The sequence below is a fragment of the Plectropomus leopardus genome, chromosome 3, assembly GCF_026936395.1.
Source record: "Plectropomus leopardus strain MGB_pleo_1.0 chromosome 3, ASM2693639v1, whole genome shotgun sequence".
NCBI classification, from domain to species: Eukaryota; Metazoa; Chordata; class Actinopteri; order Perciformes; family Serranidae; genus Plectropomus; species Plectropomus leopardus.
The window spans coordinates 28858019-28882787 of NC_142178.1; the positions used below are offsets into that span (position 1 = coordinate 28858019).

Genomic DNA, 24769 nt, shown 5'->3' on the forward strand with positions numbered 1-24769 from the left:
TTGGAGGGGTCAAATTTTGACATTTTTGCCTTACTATAGCCTTGGATTTTGGGTCATTTTTTGACATCCTAAAGAATGGTGTTTTTGGCCGTTTTGCAACTTTCTATGCTATGGCGTGTTTTAGCACGCTATTTAAGGTGGTTTCAACTGTTTTCAGCTGTTTTTGGAGGGGTCAAATTTTGACATTTTTGCCTTACTATAGCCTTGGATTTTGGGTCATTTTTCGACATCCTAAAGAATGGTGTTTTTGGCCGCTTTTTGCAACTTTCTATGCTATGGCGTGTTTTTAGCACGCTATTTAAGGTGGTTTCAACTGTTTTCAGCTGTTTTTGGAGGGTCAAATTTTGACATTTTTGCCTTACTATAGCCTTGGATTTTGATTCATTTTTGACATCCTAAAGAATGGTGTTTTTGGCCGTTTTGCAACTTTCTATGCTATGGCGTGTTTTAGCACGCTATTTAAGGTGGTTTCAACTGTTTTCAGCTGTTTTGGGAGGGTCAAATTTTGACATTTTTGCCTTACTATAGCCTTGGATTTTGATTCATTTTTTTGACATGCTAAGCAATGGTGTTTTTGGCCATTTTGCAACTTTCTATGCTATGGCATGGTTTAGCACGCTACTTAAGGTGGTTTCAACTGTTTTCAGCTGTTTTTGGATGGGTCAAATTTTGACATTTTGCCTTACTATAGCCTTGGATTTTGGGTCATTTTTTGACATGCCACATTTTGGTGTTTTTGGCCACTTTTGCAACTTTCTATGCTATGGCGTGTCTTGCACGCTTATTGAAGATGGTTTTCAGCTGTTTTCAGCTGTTTTTGGGATGGGTCAAATTTGACATTTTGCCTTACTATAGCCTTGGATTTTGGGTCATTTTTTTCGACATCCTAAAGAATGGTGTTTTTGGCCATTTTGCAACTTTCTATGCTATGGCGTGTTTTAGCACGCTATTTAAGGTGGTTTCAACTGTTTTCAGCTGTTTTTGGAGGGGTCAAATTTTGACATTTTGCCTTACTATAGCCTTGGATTTTGATTCATTTTTTTGACATGCTAAGCAATGGTGTTTTTGGCCATTTTGCAACTTTCTATGCTATGGCGTGGTTTAGCACGCTATTTAAGGTGGTTTCCAACTGTTTTCAGCTGTTTTTGGGAGGGTCAAATTTTGACATTTTTGCCTTACTATAGCCTTGGATTTTGATTCATTTTTTTTGACATGCTAAGCAATGGTGTTGTTTGGCCATTTTTGCAACTTTCTATGCTATGGCGTGTTTTAGCACACCATTTTATGTTGTTTTCAACTGTTTTCAGCTGTTTTTGGGATGGGTCAAATTTTGACATTTTTGCCTTACTATAGCCTTGGATTTTGGGTCATTTTTTCGACATCCGAAAGAATGGTGTTTTTGGCTGCTTTTGCAACTTTCTATGCTATGGCGTGTCTTGGCACGCTATTTAAGATGGTTTTCAACTGTTTTCAGCTGTTTTGGACGGGTCAAATTTTGACACTTTTGCCTTTACTATAGCCTTGGATTTTGGGTCATTTTTTGACATCCTAAAGAATGGTGTTTTTGGCCGTTTTGCAACTTTCTATGCTATGGCGTGTTTTAGCACGCTATTTAAGGTGGTTTCCAACTGTTTTCAGCTGTTTTGGGAGGGGTCAAATTTTGACATTTTTGCCTTACTATAGCCTTGGATTTTGGGTCATTTTTGACATCCTAAAGAATGGTGTTTTTGGCCGTTTTTGCAACTTTCTATGCTATGGCGTGTTTTAGCACGCTATTTAAGGTGGTTTCAACTGTTTTCAGCTGTTTTTGGGATGGGTCAAATTTTGACATTTTTGCCTTACTATAGCCTTGGATTTTGATTCATTTTTTTGACATCCTAAAGAATGGTGTTTTTGGCCGTTTTTGCAACTTTCTATGCTATGGCGTGTTTTAGCACGCTATTTAAGGTGGTTTCCAACTGTTTTCAGCTGTTTTTGGGAGGGGTCAAATTTTGACATTTTTGCCTTACTATAGCCTTGGATTTTGATTCATTTTTTTGACATGCTAAGCAATGGTGTTTTTGGCCATTTTGCAACTTTCTATGCTATGGCGTGTTTTAGCACACCATTTTATGTTGTTTTCAACTGTTTTCAGCTGTTTTTGGATGGGTCGAATTTTGCTATTTTTACCTTACTATAGCCTTGGATTTTGGGTCATTTTTTCGACATCCTAAAGAATGGTGTTTTTGGCTGCTTTTGCAACTTTCTATGCTATGGCGTGTCTTGGCACGCTATTTAAGATGGTTTTCAGCTGTTTTCAGCTGTTTTTGGACGGGTCAAATTTTGACATTTTGCCTTACTATAGCCTTGGATTTTGATTCATTTTTTTGACATGCTAAGAAATGGTGTTTTTGGCCATTTTGAAACTTTCTATGCTATGGTGTGTTTTAGCACACCATTTTAGGTGGTTTTCAACTGTTTTCAGCTGTTTTGGGACGGGCCAAATTTTGACATTTTTGCCTTACTATAGCCTTGGATTTTGGTTCATTTTTTTTTGACATGCTAAGCAATGGTGTTTTTTGGCCATTTTTGCAACTTTCTATGCTATGGCGTGTTTTAGCACGCTATTTAAGGTGGTTTCCAACTGTTTTCAGCTGTTTTTGGAGGTCAAATTTTGACATTTTTGCCTTACTATAGCCTTGGATTTTGGGTCATTTTTCGACATCCTAAAGAATGGTGTTTTTGGCCGCTTTTTGCAACTTTCTATGCTATGGCGTGTTTTAGCACGCTATTTAAGGTGGTTTTCAACTGTTTTCAGCTGTGTTTGGGATGGGTCAAATCTTTACATTTTTGCATTTCTATAGCCTTGGATTTTGGGTCATTTTTTCGACATCCTAAAGAATGGTGTTTTTGGCCGTTTTTGCAACTTTCTATGCTATGTCGTGTTTTAGCACGCTATTTAAGGTGGTTTCCAACTGTTTTCAGCTGTTTTTGGAGGGGTCAAATTTTGACATTTTTGCCTTACTATAGCCTTGGATTTTGATTCATTTTTTTGACATGCTAAGAATGGTGTTTTTTGGCCATTTTGCATCTTTCTATGCTATGGCGTGTTTTAGCACGCTACTTAAGGTGGTTTCCAACTGTTTTCAGCTGTTTTTGGGATGGGTCAAATTTTGACATTTTTGCCTTACTATAGCCTTGGATTTTGATTCATTTTTTTGACATGCTAAGCAATGGTGTTGTTTGGCCATTTTTGCAACTTTATATACTATGGCGTGTTTTAGCACGCTTTTTGGTTTCAACTGTTTTCAGCTGTTTTTGGGTCAAATTTTGACATTTTGCCTTACTATAGCCTTGGATTTTGATTCATTTTTTTTGACATGCTAAGCAATGGTGTTTTTGGCCATTTTGCAACTTTCTATGCTATGGCGTGGTTTTACTTATGGTTTCAACTGTTTTCAGCTGTTTTTGGGATGGGTCAAATTTTGACATTTTTGCCTTTACTATAGCCTTGGATTTTGATTCATTTTTTGACATGCTAAGCAATGGTGTTTTTTGGCCATTTTGCAACTTTCTATGCTATGGCGTGTTTTAGCACGCTATTTTAAGGTGGTTTCCAACTGTTTTCAGCTGTTTTTGGGATGGGTCAAATTTTGACATTTTTGCCTTACTATAGCCTTGGATTTTGGGTCATTTTTTTGTCATCCTAAAGAATGGTGTTTTTTGGCTTTTGCAACTTTCAATGCTATGGCGTGTTTTAGCACGCTATTTAAGGTGGTTTCAACTGTTTTCAGCTGTTTTTGGAGGGTCAAATTTTGACATTTTTGCCTTACTATAGCCTTGGATTTTGGGTCATTTTTTTGACATCCTAAAGAATGGTGTTTTTGGCCGTTTTTGCAACTTTCTATGCTATGGCGTGTTTTAGCACACCATTTTATGTTGTTTTCAACTGTTTTCTGCTGTTTTTGGGATGGGTCAAATTTTGACATTTTGCCTTACTATAGCCTTGGATTTTGATTCATTTTTTGACATGCTAAGCAATGGTGTTTTTGGCCATTTTGCAACTTTCTATGCTATGGCGTGTTTTAGCACGCTATTTAAGGTGGTTTCAACTGTTTTCAGCTGTTTTTGGGAGGGTCAAATTTTGACATTTTGCCTTACTATAGCCTTGGATTTTGATTCATTTTTTCGACATCCTAAAGAATGGTGTTTTTGGCCGTTTTTGCAACTTTCTATGCTATGGCGTGTTTTAGCACGCTATTTAAGGTGGTTTCCGACTGTTTTCAGCTGTTTTTGGGAGGGGTCAAATTTTGACATTTTTGCCTTACTATAGCCTTGGATTTTGATTCATTTTTTTTGACATGCTAAGCAATGGTGTTTTTTGGCCATTTTTGCAACTTTCTATGCTATGGCATGTTTTAGCACGCTACTTAAGGTGGTTTCCAACTGTTTTCAGCTGTTTTTGGGATGGGTCAAATTTTGACATTTTTGCCTTACTATAGCCTTGGATTTTGATTCATTTTTTTTGACATGCTAAGCAATGGTGTTTTTTGGCCATTTTTGCAACTTTCTATGCTATGGCGTGTTTTAGCACACCATTTTATGTTGTTTTCAACTGTTTTCAGCTGTTTTTGGGATGGGTCAAATTTTGACATTTTTGCCTTACTATAGCCTTGGATTTTGGGTCATTTTTTCGACATCCTAAAGAATGGTGTTTTTGGCTGCTTTTGCAACTTTCTATGCTATGGCGTGTCTTTGGCACGCTTATTTTAGATGGTTTTCAGCTGTTTTCAGCTGTTTTTGGGACGGGTCAAATTTTGACACTTTTGCCTTACTATAGCCTTGGATTTTGGGTCATTTTTTTGACATCCGAAAGAATGGTGTTTTTGGCCGTTTTTGCAACTTTCAATGCTATGGCGTGTTTTAGCACGCTATTTAAGGTGGTTTCCAACTGTTTTCAGCTGTTTTTGGGAGGGGTCAAATTTTGACATTTTTGCCTTACTATAGCCTTGGATTTTGGGTCATTTTTTCGACATCCTAAAGAATGGTGTTTTTGGCCGTTTTTGCAACTTTCTATGCTATGGCGTGTTTTAGCACGCTATTTAAGGTGGTTTCCAACTGTTTTCAGCTGTTTTTGGGAGGGGTCAAATTTTGACATTTTTGCCTTACTATAGCCTTGGATTTTGGGTCATTTTTTCGACATCCTAAAGAATGGTGTTTTTGGCCGTTTTTGCAACTTTCTATGCTATGGCGTGTTTTAGCACGCTATTTAAGGTGGTTTCCAACTGTTTTCAGCTGTTTTTGGGAGGGTCAAATTTTGACATTTTTGCCTTTACTATAGCCTTGGATTTTGGGTCATTTTTCGACATCCTAAAGAATGGTGTTTTTGGCCGTTTTTGCAACTTTCTATGCTATGGCGTGTTTTAGCACGCTATTTAAGGTGGTTTCCGACTGTTTTCAGCTGTTTTTGGGAGGGGTCAAATTTTGACATTTTTGCCTTACTATAGCCTTGGATTTTGATTCATTTTTTTTGACATGCTAAGCAATGGTGTTTTTTGGCCATTTTTGCAACTTTCTATGCTATGGCATGTTTTAGCACGCTACTTAAGGTGGTTTCCAACTGTTTTCAGCTGTTTTTGGGATGGGTCAAATTTTGACATTTTTGCCTTACTATAGCCTTGGATTTTGGGTCATTTTTTCGACATGCTACATTTTGGTGTTTTTGGCCACTTTTGCAACTTTCTATGCTATGGCGTGTCTTGGCACGCTATTGAAGATGGTTTTCAGCTGTTTTCAGCTGTTTTTGGGACGGGTCAAATTTTGACATTTTTGCCTTACTATAGCCTTGGATTTTGGGTCATTTTTTCGACATCCTAAAGAATGGTGTTTTTGGCCGGTTTTGCAACTTTCTATGCTATGGCGTGTTTTAGCACGCTGTTTAAGGTGGTTTCCAACTGTTTTCAGCTGTTTTTGGGAGGTCAAATTTTGACATTTTTGCCTTTACTATAGCCTTGGATTTTGATTCATTTTTTTTGACATGCTAAGCAATGGTGTTTTTTGGCCGTTTTTGCAACTTTCTATGCTATGGCGTGGTTTAGCACGCTACTTAAGGTGGTTTCCAACTGTTTTCAGCTGTTTTTGGGAGGGGTCAAATTTTGACATTTTTGCCTTACTATAGCCTTGGATTTTGATTCATTTTTTTTGACATGCTAAGCAATGGTGTTTTTTGGCCATTTTTGCAACTTTCTATGCTATGGCGTGTTTTAGCACACCATTTTATGTTGTTTTCAACTGTTTTCAGCTGTTTTTGGGATGGGTCAAATTTTGACATTTTTGCCTTACTATAGCCTTGGATTTTGGGTCATTTTTTCGACATCCGAAAGAATGGTGTTTTTGGCTGCTTTTGCAACTTTCTATGCTATGGCGTGTCTTGGCACGCTATTTAAGATGGTTTTCAGCTGTTTTCAGCTGTTTTTGGGACGGGTCAAATTTTGACACTTTTGCCTTACTATAGCCTTGGATTTTGGGTCATTTTTTTGACATCCTAAAGAATGGTGTTTTTGGCCGTTTTTGCAACTTTCTATGCTATGGCGTGTTTTAGCACGCTATTTAAGGTGGTTTCCAACTGTTTTCAGCTGTTTTTGGGAGGTGTCAAATTTTGACACTTTTGCCTTACTATAGCCTTGGATTTTGGGTCATTTTTTTGACATCCTAAAGAATGGTGTTTTTGGCCGTTTTTGCAACTTTCTATGCTATGGCGTGTTTTAGCACGCTATTTAAGGTGGTTTCCAACTGTTTTCAGCTGTTTTTGGGATGGGTCAAATTTTGACATTTTGCCTTACTATAGCCTTTGGATTTTGGGTCATTTTTTTGACATCCTAAAGAATGGTGTTTTTGGCCGTTTTTGCAACTTTCTATGCTATGGCGTGTTTTAGCACGCTATTTAAGGTGGTTTCCGACTGTTTTCAGCTGTTTTTGGGAGGGGTCAAATTTTGACATTTTTGCCTTACTATAGCCTTGGATTTTGATTCATTTTTTTTGACATGCTAAGCAATGGTGTTTTTTGGCCATTTTTGCAACTTTCTATGCTATGGCGTGTTTTAGCACACCATTTTATGTTGTTTTCAACTGTTTTCAGCTGTTTTTGGGATGGGTCAAATTTTGACATTTTTGCCTTACTATAGCCTTGGATTTTGGGTCATTTTTTCGACATCGAAAGAATGGTGTTTTTGGCTGCTTTTGCAACTTTCTATGCTATGGCGTGTCTTGGCACGCTATTTAAGATGGTTTTCAGCTGTTTTCAGCTGTTTTTTGGGACGGGTCAAATTTTGACATTTTTGCCTTACTATAGCCTTGGATTTTGATTCATTTTTTTGACATGCTAAGAAATGGTGTTTTTGGCCATTTTGCAACTTTCTATGCTATGGTGTGTTTTAGCACACCATTTTAGGTGGTTTTCAACTGTTTTCAGCTGTTTTTGGGACGGGTCAAATTTTGACATTTTTGCCTTACTATAGCCTTGGATTTTGGTTCATTTTTTTTTGACATGCTAAGCAATGGTGTTTTTGGCCATTTTTGCAACTTTCTATGCTATGGCGTGTTTTAGCACGCTATTTAAGGTGGTTTCCAACTGTTTTCAGCTGTTTTTGGGAGGGGTCAAATTTTGACATTTTTGCCTTACTATAGCCTTGGATTTTGGGTCATTTTTGACATCCTAAAGAATGGTGTTTTTGGCCATTTTGCAACTTTCTATGCTATGGCGTGTTTAGCACGCTATTTAAGGTGGTTTCAACTGTTTTCAGCTGTTTTTGGGATGGGTCAAATTTTGACATTTTTGCCTTACTATAGCCTTGGATTTTGGGTCATTTTTTTGACATCCTAAAGAATGGTGTTTTTGGCCGTTTTTGCAACTTTCTATGCTATGGCGTGTTTTAGCACGCTATTTAAGGTGGTTTCCAACTGTTTTCAGCTGTTTTTGGGAGGGGTCAAATTTTGACATTTTTGCCTTACTATAGCCTTGGATTTTGATTCATTTTTTTGACATGCTAAGCAATGGTGTTTTTTGGCCATTTTTGCAACTTTCTATGCTATGGCGTGTTTTAGCACGCTACTTAAGGTGGTTTCAACTGTTTTCAGCTGTTTTGGGATGGGTCAAATTTTGACATTTTTGCCTTTACTATAGCCTTGGATTTTGATTCATTTTTTGACATGCTAAGCAATGGTGTTGTTTGGCCATTTTGCAACTTTCTATACTATGGCGTGTTTTAGCACGCTTTTAAGGTGGTTTCAACTGTTTTCAGCTGTTTTTGGGAGGGGTCAAATTTTGACATTTTTGCCTTACTATAGCCTTGGATTTTGGGTTATTTTTTCGACATCCGAAAGAATGGTGTTTTTGGCCGCTTTTGCAACTTTCTATGCTATGGCGTGGTTTAGCACGCTACTTAAGTTTGTTTCCGACTGTTTTCAGCTGTTTTTGGGAGGGGTCAAATTTTGACATTTTTGCCTTACTATAGCCTTGGATTTTGATTCATTTTTTTTGACATGCTAAGCAATGGTGTTGTTTGGCCATTTTTGCAACTTTCTATACTATAGCGTGTTTTAGCACGCTACTTAAGGTGGTTTCCAACTGTTTTCAGCTGTTTTTGGGACGAGTCAAATTTTGACATTTTTGCCTTACTATAGCCTTGGATTTTGGGTTATTTTTTTTTGACGTGCTAAGCAATGGTGTTTTTGGCCATTTTGCAACTTTCTATGCTATGGCGTGTTTTAGCACGCTACTTAAGGTGGTTTCAACTGTTTTCAGCTGTTTTTGGGATGGGTCAAATTTTGACATTTTTGCCTTACTATAGCCTTGGATTTTGATTCATTTTTTCGACATGCTAAGCAATGGTGTTTTTTGGCCATTTTTGCAACTTTCTATGCTATGGCATGTTTTAGCACGCTACTTAAGGTGGTTTCCAACTGTTTTCAGCTGTTTTTGGGATGGGTCAAATTTTGACATTTTTGCCTTACTATAGCCTTGGATTTTGGGTCATTTTTTCGACATCCTAAAGAATGGTGTTTTTGGCCACTTTTGCAACTTTCTATGCTATGGCGTGTCTTGGCACGCTATTGAAGATGGTTTTCAGCTGTTTTCAGCTGTTTTTGGGACGGGTCAAATTTTGACATTTTTGCCTTACTATAGCCTTGGATTTTGGGTCATTTTTTCGACATCCTAAAGAATGGTGTTTTTGGCCGGTTTTGCAACTTTCTATGCTATGGCGTGTTTTAGCACGCTATTTAAGGTGGTTTCCAACTGTTTTCAGCTGTTTTTGGGAGGGGTCAAATTTTGACATTTTTGCCTTACTATAGCCTTGGATTTTGATTCATTTTTTTGACATGCTAAGCAATGGTGTTGTTTGGCCATTTTTGCAACTTTCTATGCTATGGCGTGGTTTAGCACGCTACTTAAGGTGGTTTCCAACTGTTTTCAGCTGTTTTGGGGAGGGGTCAAATTTTGACATTTTTGCCTTACTATAGCCTTGAATTTTGATTCATTTTTTTTGACATGCTAAGCAATGGTGTTTTTTGGCCATTTTTGCAACTTTCTATGCTATGGCGTGTTTTAGCACACCATTTTATGTTGTTTTCAACTGTTTTCAGCTGTTTTTGGGATGGGTCAAATTTTGACATTTTTGCCTTACTATAGCCTTGGATTTTGGGTCATTTTTTCGACATCCGAAAGAATGGTGTTTTTGGCTGCTTTTGCAACTTTCTATGCTATGGCGTGTCTTGGCACGCTATTTAAGATGGTTTTCAACTGTTTTCAGCTGTTTTTGGGACGGGTCAAATTTTGACACTTTTGCCTTACTATAGCCTTGGATTTTGGGTCATTTTTTTGACATCCTAAAGAATGGTGTTTTTGGCCGTTTTTGCAACTTTCTATGCTATGGCGTGTTTTAGCACGCTATTTAAGGTGGTTTCCAACTGTTTTCAGCTGTTTTTGGGATGGGTCAAATTTTGACATTTTTGCCTTACTATAGCCTTGGATTTTGGGTCATTTTTTCGACATCCTAAAGAATGGTGTTTTTGGCCGTTTTTGCAACTTTCTATGCTATGGCGTGTTTTAGCACGCTATTTAAGGTGGTTTCAACTGTTTTCAGCTGTTTTTGGGAGGGGTCAAATTTTGCCATTCTTGCCTTACTATAGCCTTGGATTTTGATTCATTTTTTTTGACATGCTAAGCAATGGTGTTTTTTGGCCATTTTTGCAACTTTCTATGCTATGGCGTGTTTTAGCACACCATTTTATGTTGTTTTCAACTGTTTTCAGCTGTTTTTGGGATGGGTCAAATTTTGACATTTTTGCCTTACTATAGCCTTGGATTTTGGGTCATTTTTTCGACATCCGAAAGAATGGTGTTTTTGGCTGCTTTTGCAACTTTCTATGCTATGGCGTGTCTTGGCACGCTATTTAAGATGGTTTTCAGCTGTTTTCAGCTGTTTTTGGGACGGGTCAAATTTTGACATTTTTGCCTTACTATAGCCTTGGATTTTGATTCATTTTTTTTGACATGCTAAGAAATGGTGTTTTTTGGCCATTTTTGAAACTTTCTATGCTATGGTGTGTTTTAGCACACCATTTTAGGTGGTTTTCAACTGTTTTCAGCTGTTTTTGGGACGGGCCAAATTTTGACATTTTTGCCTTACTATAGCCTTGGATTTTGATTCATTTTTTTTTGACATGCTAAGCAATGGTGTTTTTTGGCCATTTTTGCAACTTTCTATGCTATGGCGTGTTTTAGCACGCTATTTAAGGTGGTTTCCAACTGTTTTCAGCTGTTTTTGGGAGGGTCAAATTTTGACATTTTGCCTTTACTATAGCCTTGGATTTTGGGTCATTTTTTCACATCCTAAAGAATGGTGTTTTTGGCCGTTTTTGCAACGTTCTATGCTATGGCGTGGTTTAGCACGCTATTTAAGGTGGTTTCCGACTGTTTTCAGCTGTTTTTGGGATGGGTCAAATTTTGACATTTTTGCCTTACTATAGCCTTGGATTTTGGGTCATTTTTTTGACATCCTAAAGAATGGTGTTTTTGGCCGTTTTTGCAACTTTCTATGCTATGGCGTGTTTTAGCACGCTATTTAAGGTGGTTTCCAACTGTTTTCAGCTGTTTTTGGGAGGGGTCAAATTTTGACATTTTTGCCTTACTATAGCCTTGGATTTTGATTCATTTTTTTTGACATGCTAAGCAATGGTGTTTTTTGGCCATTTTTGCAACTTTCTATGCTATGGCGTGTTTTAGCACGCTACTTAAGGTGGTTTCCAACTGTTTTCAGCTGTTTTTGGGATGGGTCAAATTTTGACATTTTTGCCTTACTATAGCCTTGGATTTTGATTCATTTTTTTGACATGCTAAGCAATGGTGTTGTTTTGCCATTTTTGCAACTTTTTTTACTATGGCGTGTTTTAGCACGCCATTTAAGGTGGTTTCAACTGTTTTCAGCTGTTTTTGGATGGGTCAAATTTTGACATTTTTGCCTTACTATAGCCTTGGATTTTGGGTTATTTTTTCGACATCCTAAAGAATGGTGTTTTTGGCCGCTTTTGCAACTTTCTATGCTATGGCGTGGTTTAGCACGCTACTTAAGTTTGTTTCCGACTGTTTTCAGCTGTTTTTGGGAGGGGTCAAATTTTGACATTTTTGCCTTACTATAGCCTTGGATTTTGATTCATTTTTTTGACATGCTAAGCAATGGTGTTGTTTGGCCATTTTTGCAACTTTCTATACTATGGCGTGTTTTAGCACGCTACTTAAGGTGGTTTCCAACTGTTTTCAGCTGTTTTTGGGACGAGTCAAATTTTGACATTTTTGCCTTACTATAGCCTTGGATTTTGGGTTATTTTTTTTTGACATGCTAAGCAATGGTGTTTTTTGGCCATTTTTGCAACTTTCTATGCTATGGCGTGTTTTAGCACGCTACTTAAGGTGGTTTCCAACTGTTTTCAGCTGTTTTTGGGATGGGTCAAATTTTGACATTTTTGCCTTACTATAGCCTTGGATTTTGATTCATTTTTTTTGACATGCTAAGCAATGGTGTTTTTTGGCCGTTTTTGCAACTTTCTATGCTATGGCGTGGTTTAGCACGCTACTTAAGGTGGTTTCAACTGTTTTCAGCTGTTTTTGGGAGGGTCAAATTTTGACATTTTGCCTTACTATAGCCTTGGATTTTGATTCTTTTTTTTTGACATGCTAAGCAATGGTGTTGTTTGGCCATTTTTGCAACTTTCTATGCTATGGCGTGTTTTAGCACGCTACTTAAGGTGGTTTCCAACTGTTTTCAGCTGTTTTTGGGATGGGTCAAATTTTGACATTTTTGCCTTACTATAGCCTTGGATTTTGATTCATTTTTTTTGACATGCTAAGCAATGGTGTTTTTTGGCCATTTTTGCAACTTTCTATGCTATGGCGTGGTTTAGCACGCTACTTAAGGTGGTTTCCAACTGTTTTCAGCTGTTTTTGGGAGGGGTCAAATTTTGACATTTTTGCCTTACTATAGCCTTGGATTTTGATTCATTTTTTTGACATGCTAAGCAATGGTGTTGTTTGGCCATTTTTGCAACTTTATATACTATGGCGTGTTTTAGCACGCTACTTAAGGTGGTTTCCAACTGTTTTCAGCTGTTTTTGGGATGGGTCAAATTTTGACATTTTTGCCTTACTATAGCCTTGGATTTTGGGTTATTTTTTCGACATCCGAAAGAATGGTGTTTTTGGCCGCTTTTGCAACTTTCTATGCTATGGCGTGGTTTAGCACGCTACTTAAGTTTGTTTCCGACTGTTTTCAGCTGTTTTTGGGAGGGGTCAAATTTTGACATTTTTGCCTTACTATAGCCTTGGATTTTGATTCATTTTTTTTGACATGCTAAGCAATGGTGTTTTTTGGCCGTTTTTGCAACTTTCTATGCTATGGCGTGGTTTAGCACGCTACTTAAGGTGGTTTCCAACTGTTTTCAGCTGTTTTTGGGAGGGGTCAAATTTTGACATTTTTGCCTTACTATAGCCTTGGATTTTGATTCATTTTTTTGACATGCTAAGCAATGGTGTTTTTTGGCCATTTTTGCAACTTTCTATGCTATGGCGCGTTTTAGCACGCCATTTTATGTGGTTTTCAACTGTTTTCAGCTGTTTTTGGGACGAGTAAATTTTGACATTTTTGCCTTACTATAGCCTTGGATTTTGGGTTATTTTTTCGACATCCGAAAGAATGGTGTTTTTGGCCGCTTTTGCAACTTTCTATGCTATGGCGTGGTTTAGTACGCTACTTAAGTTTGTTTCCGACTGTTTTCAGCTGTTTTTGGGAGGGGTCAAATTTTGACATTTTTGCCTTACTATAGCCTTGGATTTTGATTCATTTTTTTTTGACATGCTAAGCAATGGTGTTTTTTGGCCATTTTTGCAACTTTCTATGCTATGGCGTGTTTTAGCACGCTACTTAAGGTGGTTTCCAACTGTTTTCAGCTGTTTTTGGGAGGGGTCAAATTTTGACATTTTTGCCTTACTATAGCCTTGGATTTTGATTCATTTTTTTTGACATGCTAAGCAATGGTGTTTTTTGGCCGTTTTTGCAACTTTCTATGCTATGGCGTGGTTTAGCACGCTACTTAAGGTGGTTTCCAACTGTTTTCAGCTGTTTTTGGGAGGGGTCAAACTTTGACATTTTTGCCTTACTATAGCCTTGGATTTTGATTCATTTTTTTTGACATGCTCAGCAATGGTGTTGTTTGGCCATTTTTGCAACTTTATATACTATGGCGTGTTTTAGCACGCTACTTAAGGTGGTTTCCAACTGTTTTCAGCTGTTTTTGGGAGGGGTCAAATTTTGACATTTTTGCCTTACTATAGCCTTGGATTTTGGGTTATTTTTTCGACATCCGAAAGAATGGTGTTTTTGGCCGCTTTTGCAACTTTCTATGCTATGGCGTGGTTTAGCACGCTACTTAAGTTTGTTTCCGACTGTTTTCAGCTGTTTTTGGGAGGGGTCAAATTTTGACATTTTTGCCTTACTATAGCCTTGGATTTTGATTCATTTTTTTTGACATGCTAAGCAATGGTGTTTTTTGGCCATTTTTGAAACTTTCTATGCTATGGCGTGTTTTAGCACGCTACTTAAGGTGGTTTCCAACTGTTTTCAGCTGTTTTTGGGAGGGGTCAAATTTTGACATTTTTGCCTTACTATAGCCTTGGATTTTGATTCATTTTTTTTGACATGCTAAGCAATGGTGTTTTTTGGCCATTTTTGCAACTTTCTATGCTATGGCGTGTTTTAGCACACCATTTTAGGTGGTTTTCAACTGTTTTCAGCTGTTTTTGGGACTTGCCAAATTTTGACATTTTTGTCTTACTATTGCCTTGGATTTTGATTCGTTTTTTTGACATGCTAAGCAATGGTGTTTTTTGGCCATTTTTGCAACTTTCTATGCTATGGCGTGGTTTAGCACGCTACTTAAGGTGGTTTCCAACTGTTTTCAGCTGTTTTTGGGATGGGTCAAATTTTGACATTTTTGCCTTACTATAGCCTTGGATTTTGATTCATTTTTTTGACATGATAAGCAATGGTGTTTTTTGGCCATTTTTGCAACTTTCTATGCTATGGCGCGTTTTAGCACGCCATTTTATGTGGTTTTCAACTGTTTTCAGCTGTTTTTGGGACAAGTCAAATTTTGACATTTTTGCCTTACTATAGCCTTGGATTTTGGGTTATTTTTTCGACATCCGAAAGAATGGTGTTTTTGGCCGCTTTTGCAACTTTCTATGCTATGGCGTGGTTTAGCACGCTACTTAAGTTTGTTTCTGACTGTTTTCAGCTGTTTTTGGGAGGGGTCAAATTTTGACATTTTTGCCTTACTATAGCCTTGGATTTTGATTCATTTTTTTTGACATGCTAAGCAATGGTGTTTTTTGGCCATTTTTGAAACTTTCTATGCTATGGCGTGTTTTAGCACACCATTTTATGTGGTTTTCAACTGTTTTCAGCTGTTTTTGGGACGGGTCAAATTTTGACATTTTTGCCTTACTATAGCCTTGGATTTTGGGTCATTTTTTCGACATGCTACATTTTGGTGGTTTTGGCCTTTTTTGCAACTTTCTATGCAATGGCGTGTCTTCGTACACTATTTCACGTGGTTTTCAGCTTTTTTCAGCTGTTTTTGGGATGGGTCAAATTTTGACATTTTTGCCTTACTATAGCCTTGGATTTTGATACATTTTTTTGACATGCTAAGCAATGGTGTTTTTTGGCCGTTTTTGCAACTTTCTATGCTATGGCGTGGTTTAGCACGCTACTTAAGGTGGTTTCTGACTGTTTTCAGCTGTTTTTGGGAGGGGTCAAATTTTGACATTTTTGCCTTACTATAGCCTTGGATTTTGATTCATTTTTTTTGACATGCTAAGCAATGGTGTTTTTTGGCCATTTTTGCAACTTTCTATACTATGGCGTGTTTTAGCACGCTACTTAAGGTGGTTTCCAACTGTTTTCAGCTGTTTTTGGGACGAGTCAAATTTTGATATTTTTGCCTTACTATAGCCTTGGATTTTGGGTTATTTTTTCGACATCCGAAAGAATGGTGTTTTTGGCCGCTTTTGCAACTTTCTATGCTATGGCGTGGTTTAGCACGCTACTTAAGTTTGTTTCCGACTGTTTTCAGCTGTTTTTGGGAGGGGTCAAATTTTGACATTTTTGCCTTACTATAGCCTTGGATTTTGGGTTATTTTTTCGACATCCGAAAGAATGGTGTTTTTGGCCGCTTTTGCAACTTTCTATGCTATGGCGTGGTTTAGCACGCTACTTAAGGTGGTTTCCAACTGTTTTCAGCTGTTTTTGGGATGGGTCAAATTTTGACATTTTTGCCTTACTATAGCCTTGGATTTTGATTCATTTTTTTTGACATGCTAAGCAATGGTGTTTTTTGGCCATTTTTGAAACTTTCTATGCTATGGCGTGTTTTAGCACACCATTTTATGTGGTTTTCAACTGTTTTCAGCTGTTTTTGGGACGGGTCAAATTTTGACATTTTTGCCTTACTATAGCCTTGGATTTTGATTCATTTTTTCAACATGCTACATTTTGGTGTTTTTGGCCACTTTTGCAACTTTCTATGCTATGGCGTGTTTTAGCACGCTACTTAAGGTGGTTTCCAACTGTTTTCAGCTGTTTTTGGGATGGGTCAAATTTTGACATTTTTGCCTTACTATCGCCTTGGATTTTGATTCATTTTTTTGACATGATAAGCAATGGTGTTTTTTGGTCGTTTTTGCAACTTTCTATGCTATGGCGTGTTTTAGCACACTATTTAAGGTGGTTTCCAACTGTTTTCAGCTGTTTTTGGGATGGGTCAAATTTTGACACTTTTGCCTTACTATAGCCTTGGATTTTGGGTCATTTTTTCGACATCTGAAAGAATGGTGTTTTTTGGCCGTTTTTGCAACTTTCTATGCTATGGCGTGGTTTACCACGCTACTTATGTTGGTTTCAACTGTTTTCAGCTGTTTTGGGATGGGTCAAATTTTGACATTTTTGCCTTACTATAGCCTTGGATTTTGATTCATTTTTTTTGACATGCTAAGCAATGGTGTTTTTTGGCCGTTTTTGCAACTTTCTATGCTATGGCGTGTTTTAGCATGCTATTTAAGGTGGTTTCCGACTGTTTTCAGCTGTTTTTGGGAGGGGTCAAATTTTGACATTTTTGCCTTACTATAGCCTTGGATTTTTGGTCATTTTCTCAACATCCTAAAGAATGGTGTTTTTGGCTGTTTTTGCAACTTTCCATGCGATGGCGTGATGTGGCACGCCATTCTATGTGGTTTTCAACTGTTTTCAGCTTTTTTGGACGGGTCATATTTTGACATTTTTGCCTTACTATAGCCTTGGATTTTGATTCATTTTTTTGACATGATAAGCAATGGTGTTTTTTGGCCATTTTTGCAACTTTCTATGCTATGGCGTGTTTTAGCACGCCATTTTATGTGGTTTTCAACTGTTTTCAGCTGTTTTTGGGACGGGTCAAATTGTGACATTTTTGCCTTTCTATAGCCTTGGATTTTGGGTCATTTTTTTTGATATGCTACATTTTGGTGGTTTTGGCCTTTTTTGCAACTTTCTATGCAATGGCGTGTCTTGGTACACTATTTCACGTGGTTTTCAGCTTTTTTCAGCTGTTTTTGGGATGGGTCAAATTTTGACATTTTTGCCTTACTATAGCCTTGGATTTTGATACATTTTTTTGACATGCTAAGCAGTGGTGTTTTTTGGCCGTTTTTGCAACTATCTATGCTGTGGCGTGTTTTAGCATGCTATTTAAAGTGGTTTCCGACTGTTTTCAGCTGTTTTTGGGAGGGGTCAAATTTTGACATTTTTGCCTTACTATAGCCTTGGATTTTGGGTCTTTTTTCTTTGACATGCTACATTATGGTGTTTTTTGGCCGTTTTTGCAACTTTCTATGCAATGGCGTGTCTTGGTACACTATTTAACATGGTTTTCAGCTTTTTTCAGCTGTTTTTGGGATGGGTCAAATTTTGACATTTTTGCCTTACTATAGCCTTGGAATTTGGGTCATTTTTTCGACATGCTACATTATGGTGTTTTTTGGCCGTTTTTGCAACTTTCTATGCTATGGCGTGGTTTAGCACACCATTTTATGTGGCTTTCAACTGTTTTCAGCTGTTTTGGGGATGGGTCAAAATTTGACATTTTTGCCTTACTATAGCCTTGGATTTTGATACATTTTTTTTGACATGCTAAACAATGGTGTTTTTGGCCGTTTTTGCAACTTTCTCTGATATGGCATGTTTTGTCACGTTATTTTAGGTGGTTTTCAACTGTTTTCAGATGTTTTTGGGACGGGTCAAGTTGTGACATTTTGCCTTTCTATAGCCTTTGGTTTTGGGTCATTTTTTTGACATCCTACAGAATGGATTTTTTTGGCTGTTTTTGCAACTTTCTATGCTATGGTGTGTCTTGGCAAGCTATTTTAGGTGGTTTTCAACTGTTCTAGCTGTTTTTGGTTGGGGTCAAATTTTGACATTTTAGCCCCACTGTATTTTTGCATTTTCGTCATTTGTTCGACATGTTATTTTATGGTGTTCTTGGCCGTTTTTAAAACTTTCTATGCTATGGCGTGCCTTGTCACGCTATTTTAGGCGGTTTTCAAATGTTTTCGTCCTTTTTTAGCAGGGGTCAAAATTGGAAATTTGTTCGCCATACTATACTATTCCCTTTTTGGCCACATTAATGACATGCTAAATTATGAGTTTTTTGGCCTGTTTTGGTCTTCATTCCCACTTTGTGTGCTATGGCAACACTCTACAAGTTATTCTTAGTGGATTTCAGCCATTTTTATGAAGGGTCATAATTTTTTTTTTTTTTTTGCCATACTATACTATTGCCTTTTTGGCCATTTTTAGGACATGGTAAATTATGAGGTTTTTTTCTCCTTTTTTGGCCTTAATTCCCACTTTATTTAGCATTACGAGTCTCTACAAGTTATTCTAAGTGGTTTTCAGCCATTTTTAGGCAGGGTCAAAATTTGAGTTTTTTCGTCTTAGCATGCCATTGCCTTTTTGGCAAGCTTTTGGATATGCTAAATGATGACATTTTTAGCCTTTTTTGGCCTTACTTCCCAAGTTGTATGCTATGGCTCGTCTCTAGTTATTTTAAGTGTTTTTTAGCCATTTTTTTAGCCATTTTTAGGAAGGGTCAAAATGTGACTTTTATTATTGCCTTTCTGGCACTTTTTGCACATGCTAATTTAGGAACTTTTTAGCTTTTTCTTCGACCATGTATAATGAAACGCGTCTCTACAAGCCATAATAAGTCATTTTCAGCCATTTACATGACATGTCAAAATTTGACATTTTTCGACATACTATACTATGGCAATTTTGGCCAATTTTTCAACATGCTAAATTATGATGTTTCTGGCCTTTTTTGGCCTTCATTTCCACTTTGTATACTATAACGCGTCTCTTCAAGGTATAATCTGTCATTTTCAGCCATTTTTATGACGTAATAATTTGACATTGTCCGACAGACAATGGCATTTTTTGCAATTTTAAATTTTTTAAAAAATGTTAAATTTTTACATGTCAAAAAAACAGCTGAAAATGAAAAGTTATACCTTCTGGAGACATGTCATAGTATAGGATGTTGAATTAATACTAGTGTGTTGAAGAATGTTAATGTATAGTATGTTGTAAAACGTCATAATTGTTTGTTGAAAAATGTCACATACTTACATTTCAAAAAAAATGTTGAAAAGTCACAGCATATCTTAAAAAAGTAATAGTATAGCACGTTGAATAAACTGGTGAAAAGTAATAGTATCATATTAGTAAAAAATGTCAAAGTATAGGAAGCTGAAGAAACTGTTGAAAAAGTATTATAGCTTGTCAAAAAAATGTCATGGTATAGCATGTCAAATGACGCATTAGTATAGCATGTTGAAAAAATGTTGAAAATGTCACACTACAGTGTGTTGAAAAAATAATTCTTTGTATGTCAAAAACTGTTAGTCACTGTACAGTATGTTGAAAAAAAGTCATACCATAGCATGCCAGAAAAAAGTCATAGTATAATATATTGAAAAGGTTCATACTATGTAGTATTATAGTATATGTAGAAAAATATCACAGTAAGCAATGTAAAAAAAAATAGCACGTTGAAAAAGTTTGTCGTAAATTATTTTCAAAAGCGTTAAACCTCAAAGCATAAAGTGTATCTAAAAACTGTAATATAGTTTGTTGAAAAAAGTTAAAGTATAGTTTACTGAAGAAAGTCATATTATAGCATGTGGTCAAAAGGCATAGAGGAGTATGCAAAAAAAGCATAGTGTAGTGTGTCAAAAAAGCTGGTAAAAATCATAATTAAATCAAATGAGGAAATATCAACAGAATAAATGAATTGCTGACATTAAAAGGTATTCAGCTAGAATAGCAAAGGAGCCATATTGGTTGTGTTCTCACCTCATCCAGATGCACCAGAAAGGTGACATTGCTGCCCAGGTTAGCGGTGAGTTTGCCGTCTTTGGTGGTCAGCAAGAGTCCTTTGGGAGGTCTGTTGGGGCACTGCTGCTTTCTGGCCGTGTACATTTCTTTAACTCCTTTAGTGCAGTTGTTCAGCACCACTTTGCGATACCTTGGGAAAGATTTTAACAAGTTGTTGGGTTTTTTGTTTTTAAACTGCATTCTTTTTTACTTTTTCTAGTTTAAACTGCTCAAGTTTACACATTCCTTCAGTTTTTGAATGAACCACCAAGATGCTGCATGAGCTTGTTTAGAAACAATGTTGTTGAACCCAGCAGAGTGGTGTGTCAGTACAGCTGTTGTGCCTTCCATTTGCAAAAACAGACCAGATGACAAGTGACAACACAAGCTGTGTGTCAAAGGCTGACATACCTTACAGAGCTGAATCACAGCATGAGTGGATAAAAACACTCCCACTGTGATTAAGCTTTTCAAGGTGTCTGTCCCCCATAGAGCCTCAAAACTAACACAGAGGAAGACATGTCTCGCTGGCACAGAAGGGAAAATCAAATGAAAGTAAATTATTAAGCCACAGATACAACCAATATGTTTTTTAGTATAAAGAACTGATATCACAAGTGTGTACACCTACATGGTGAAGTGCAGTGGTAGTAACTTAAACTTTAGGGAGGTGGTGGTAAAGCTGGATGTTGGACAAAGTTCAGTTCAGTTGAGTGATTGCAAAGTAAACAGAAAGTAGTGGTGCTCTGATCAATTTGGAAGTGATAGGAAATAGTCAATCTTCATTACAAAATAGTTGATAGCAGGTCCCTTGTAGATCAGATACAACGATGTGAAATAGGATAAGAAGTAAAGAAAAGGTAAAAAGAAAAAGAACAAATTGTACTACTATAATGTACTCAATGCCAGTCATAATGGCCACCTGACCCCTTCATCACATCTAAGGTAGTTTATGCCAGTTGTGGAAGCAGTACTCAGATACTTAAGTTAAAGTTAGGCTATGTACATTTTGAAATAAAAAACAATCATATTCTCACAATCTAGAATTACAAAAAAAAATTCCCTACGGTGTTCATGAGATATCAGGTTTACAAGACTGAGAAAGACGAGATTACAGTGACCTTGACCTATGACTACCAAAATCTAAACAGTTCATCACTGAGTCCAAGTGAACATTTGTGACAAATCTGGACACATCAATGAGAATGGGACCTACAACCTGAAAACATAATGCCTCCAGCCACAGCTGTCACCTGCATGGAGGTATGATAAAAAGTGGAACACATAAGCTATAAAACACCCGTGCTCAGTTTAACTCACGCAAAGGTGTCGCCCCTACAGCTATGCTCGGTTAGGTATTATTATTCAAATATTTTCATTGATTTTGCAATATAGAAATCACAATTGTACTCAATAATATGAAACATAAAGGTAGGTAGTTGCTAGACATGACAGGCCGTCAATGGAATATGGGTTTAAAATGGTGTTAAGCGCTTAAGCATACGTGTAAAATAAACAATAAATAAATGCATACATACATAAAAGCACAAATACTGAGACTGAGGGTACTTAGTGAGGGATTCAAACACAAACAAACAAAAAAAGGAGGAATTCAAACTCAGAATAAGACTCAGAAGAAAACTTGTTTTTCTTGAATGCATCCCATGAATGAAGCATCCGTAAACAAAGACGATTCTTGATGAATTAAAATGGCATTAGTGCTTTCCAAACATTTTCGCTAAAACATTACAATTTAACACTTCCGCATAAACACTGCAAGCGTGCTACTCGTGTGTGTGTAAAACCGCTTACGCCAAAGTGTTTTGAATATAAACATTTTAGCAAAAATGCATTTGTTTGAGAAGCACTGAGCATACAACTGGAAAAAATGAGACTCGGATTATACTGCACGAGTTGTGTGACAGTTTGTAAATGGATATTTGGACATAGTTTTTCTGTTAACAAACATGGACCCATGTAACTTCATTCATCAAGAAATTTCTCTATTAAGATTGTTTGCTTATTGTGGAGGTATGCAAGAAAAACAGTTTAATTCCTGAATTCAAAGTAGCATGGGGTGAGTAAAACGGTCATTTGGTGATTGAAGTATTCCTTTCAATCAGATTAGGAACAGCCTCTTGTTGTTCACTGATCAGTATCTGCTATATAATCCTGCTTGCACATCCAAGGGAAAGCCTCCAAAACAGGCAGGTTTGTTAAAAAAAATGCATGTATGTCACATTATATCATATTAAATCACACAGTCCTCACCCTGTGCTGTTGAGGTAGTTTTGACCCTGGCTGCAGCTTCTGGAGATAGTGGAGGGGTTGAACCAAAAGGCAGGCCGGCAGTTCCCATCGCTGCGCCTCTCATATCCATAATCACTGTTGGACAACAAAGCACATCCACGGCACCCGATCAATATCAGCATGTGAGAAGGGACATATTGTCATACAGTGTGTTTCGCATACCTGTCTTATTCATCTTTTTATAACTGGTGACCTGGGGCCTGTCTGGCACAGAGACGCACTATTATTATGTATTGATTAAAGCCACAGTTGACAAATTCGACACAGCAGTGTGAAGCAGTGTGTATGGAAACACACCCCGGAGGGGGTTTGTTTCTGTACACGGGGATGACTAACTCTCACTTGCCTGCTAGCGTTTCCAATCAGAACATGATTTACATCTCACAAAGCAAGGTAAGCAAGTGTCCACTCTAATAATGATCATGGCATTGATTTATCAATTAATCACCAAGCCAGAACAAATAAACAGACGGAAAAAGCCAGTGGTTGACTAGCCCAGTCTGACTCTTTGTTAACGACAGTGTGAAGTTTTCATTAACAAGCTGTCAAGGCAGATTGGTTGCACAGGTGCATAAGGTTTAAGAGGCAAAAGGTTAGTAAGGTGTCTTTGGGGGACAAAAAAAAAACGCCAGATAAAAGCAATGCTTCAGAATGAGACTGCATAAAATGCTACAAAAGCTAGATGTATGAACAGAATTAGAATCATTGTTCAACCTTTTAAAAATCACATCTCTCTTTTAATTAGTGATATGTCTTAAATAGTAGAAATAAACAGCAATGGCTCTGATAGCGCTAGATGTCTTTTTTTTATAAAGGTACCAACACAATACCTGAGGATATCAAAACAAATCTTTCTTTAGTATCTTTGTTCTAAGAAGAGAAATGCATTTCTCTACAAAGCCTTTTTTTCCCATTTAATAAAAAACTCATTAATGTTATCAGTGTTTTATATCCAAAAGTAATAGTTACAATTATGGGGAATATACGTATTTACTTATTTATTATGAGTTAAATGAGAAAAGACGAGATGAGATATGTGTCAGCTTGGTCTGTGGCCCTAGGCTTCGAACTGTGATGCCCTTGGTACCCTTCCAGCCTCATCTGACGCAAAGGGACTGAGTGTCCATTTCTACTAATCTAATGCATTATGGCTTTTCAAAATAAACTTCTGTGATCACAGGAAACCTAGATTTCACTACTTAAGTTTTAGGCAACAGCAGTACTTGGTTAGGTTTTGAAAAAAAAGATCATGGTTTTGGTTAATATATTTTTTTTGTGGCATAAATTAAAGTAAGTGGAAGAAATGTTTAACGAGTGTATCACATGATGCATGTCCTTGCATAAGAAAAAGTTAAGTTTAATATGAAACTTAAGCCAGTGTGTTATTTGCCTACTTTAGCGAAAAGAGCAAACCAGGCTAGTTGTTTCCCCTATTTTCTTTCTTTATGGTAGACCAGGTGAGACCAGTTAGGATCCTTTCATTTAATACTTTAAAAGAAAACAACTTTCCAAAAATGTCACACTTTGTTTTTTTTTAATCAAGCAGCCACAAGAACTTGCAATATTTAAGTATGGTCTAAGGTTACTTCCCACCTTTAGTTTGTTCACTTAGTCAAAACATAAACACCAAAAGCACACTTTTTTTGGTAAGTAATCCTTTGTATTTACCATGTTGCCAAAACACATGGAGTAGGACGCAAGCATCACACATCTGTGTGCTGACACCTTTTCACATTATGATTTGCTGATGTGCATCTGTTATACCATGGTTAACAAAAGACGTTCCACAAAAATGTGTTGCTTATATGGATCAGGAGATTGCTTTCTGGATCATTTGTCATTGGATGGATTCAACAGAAGGTTAGCTATTGATTTTATTTCTTTCAGTACATGACACTTTTTGATATTCTGTGCTGCATTTTTGTCGGTACTCAAAAAGCATGGAGGCCTAAGATCCAGCTTTAACCTTTGGTGAGTCAGCCTTTTATACCGTATATACACTATGATGGAACTGCACTTTTGCAGACAGGTCTCTACCTTGCATAGTAACATTATTTCACACAAGGATAATAATAATAAGTATGTACTTTAGCTGATCATGTTGCAGACAGACTCTTCACATCTCAAATTACGTTAAAGGATTTAAGCTTTTTTCTGCACTGAATTTTTTTTTAAATCCTCATTTTATAATTTTGAGCATGCGTCAAATAATGCCATGCAGAGAGAGAGGGAGTAAGATAGACACGCAGAAATCAGACTTAGTCACAGAAAGAAAATAGAACAAACTTTACATCAGTTCAATGGGAAGCATTTGGCACTCTACAAACACTAACTGCTTTATGTTGGGATGGCTTTTCTTTCTGTTCCCTGTCATTACAAGATAAAAAATACAACCGTTTAGGATTTGCATACAAATTGAAACTATTTAAACCCACCCACATCATCTCAACAGAATTACA

The 24769-nt window shown here is 37.0% G+C and overlaps 1 protein-coding gene across 1 annotated transcript in view; it reads right to left on the reverse strand.

Moving 5' to 3' along the window:
* The window catches only part of sorcs3a (sortilin related VPS10 domain containing receptor 3a), a 319849-nt gene that overhangs the window by 81937 nt on the left and 213143 nt on the right, over positions 1 to 24769 (reverse strand). The window contains exons 17-18 of the mRNA XM_042484973.2: positions 22272 to 22385; positions 19980 to 20151 (exon numbers count right to left, since the gene is read on the reverse strand). Coding sequence (XP_042340907.1) covers positions 19980 to 20151; positions 22272 to 22385 — 286 coding nt within the window. The remainder of the gene's footprint in view (positions 1 to 19979; positions 20152 to 22271; positions 22386 to 24769) is intronic.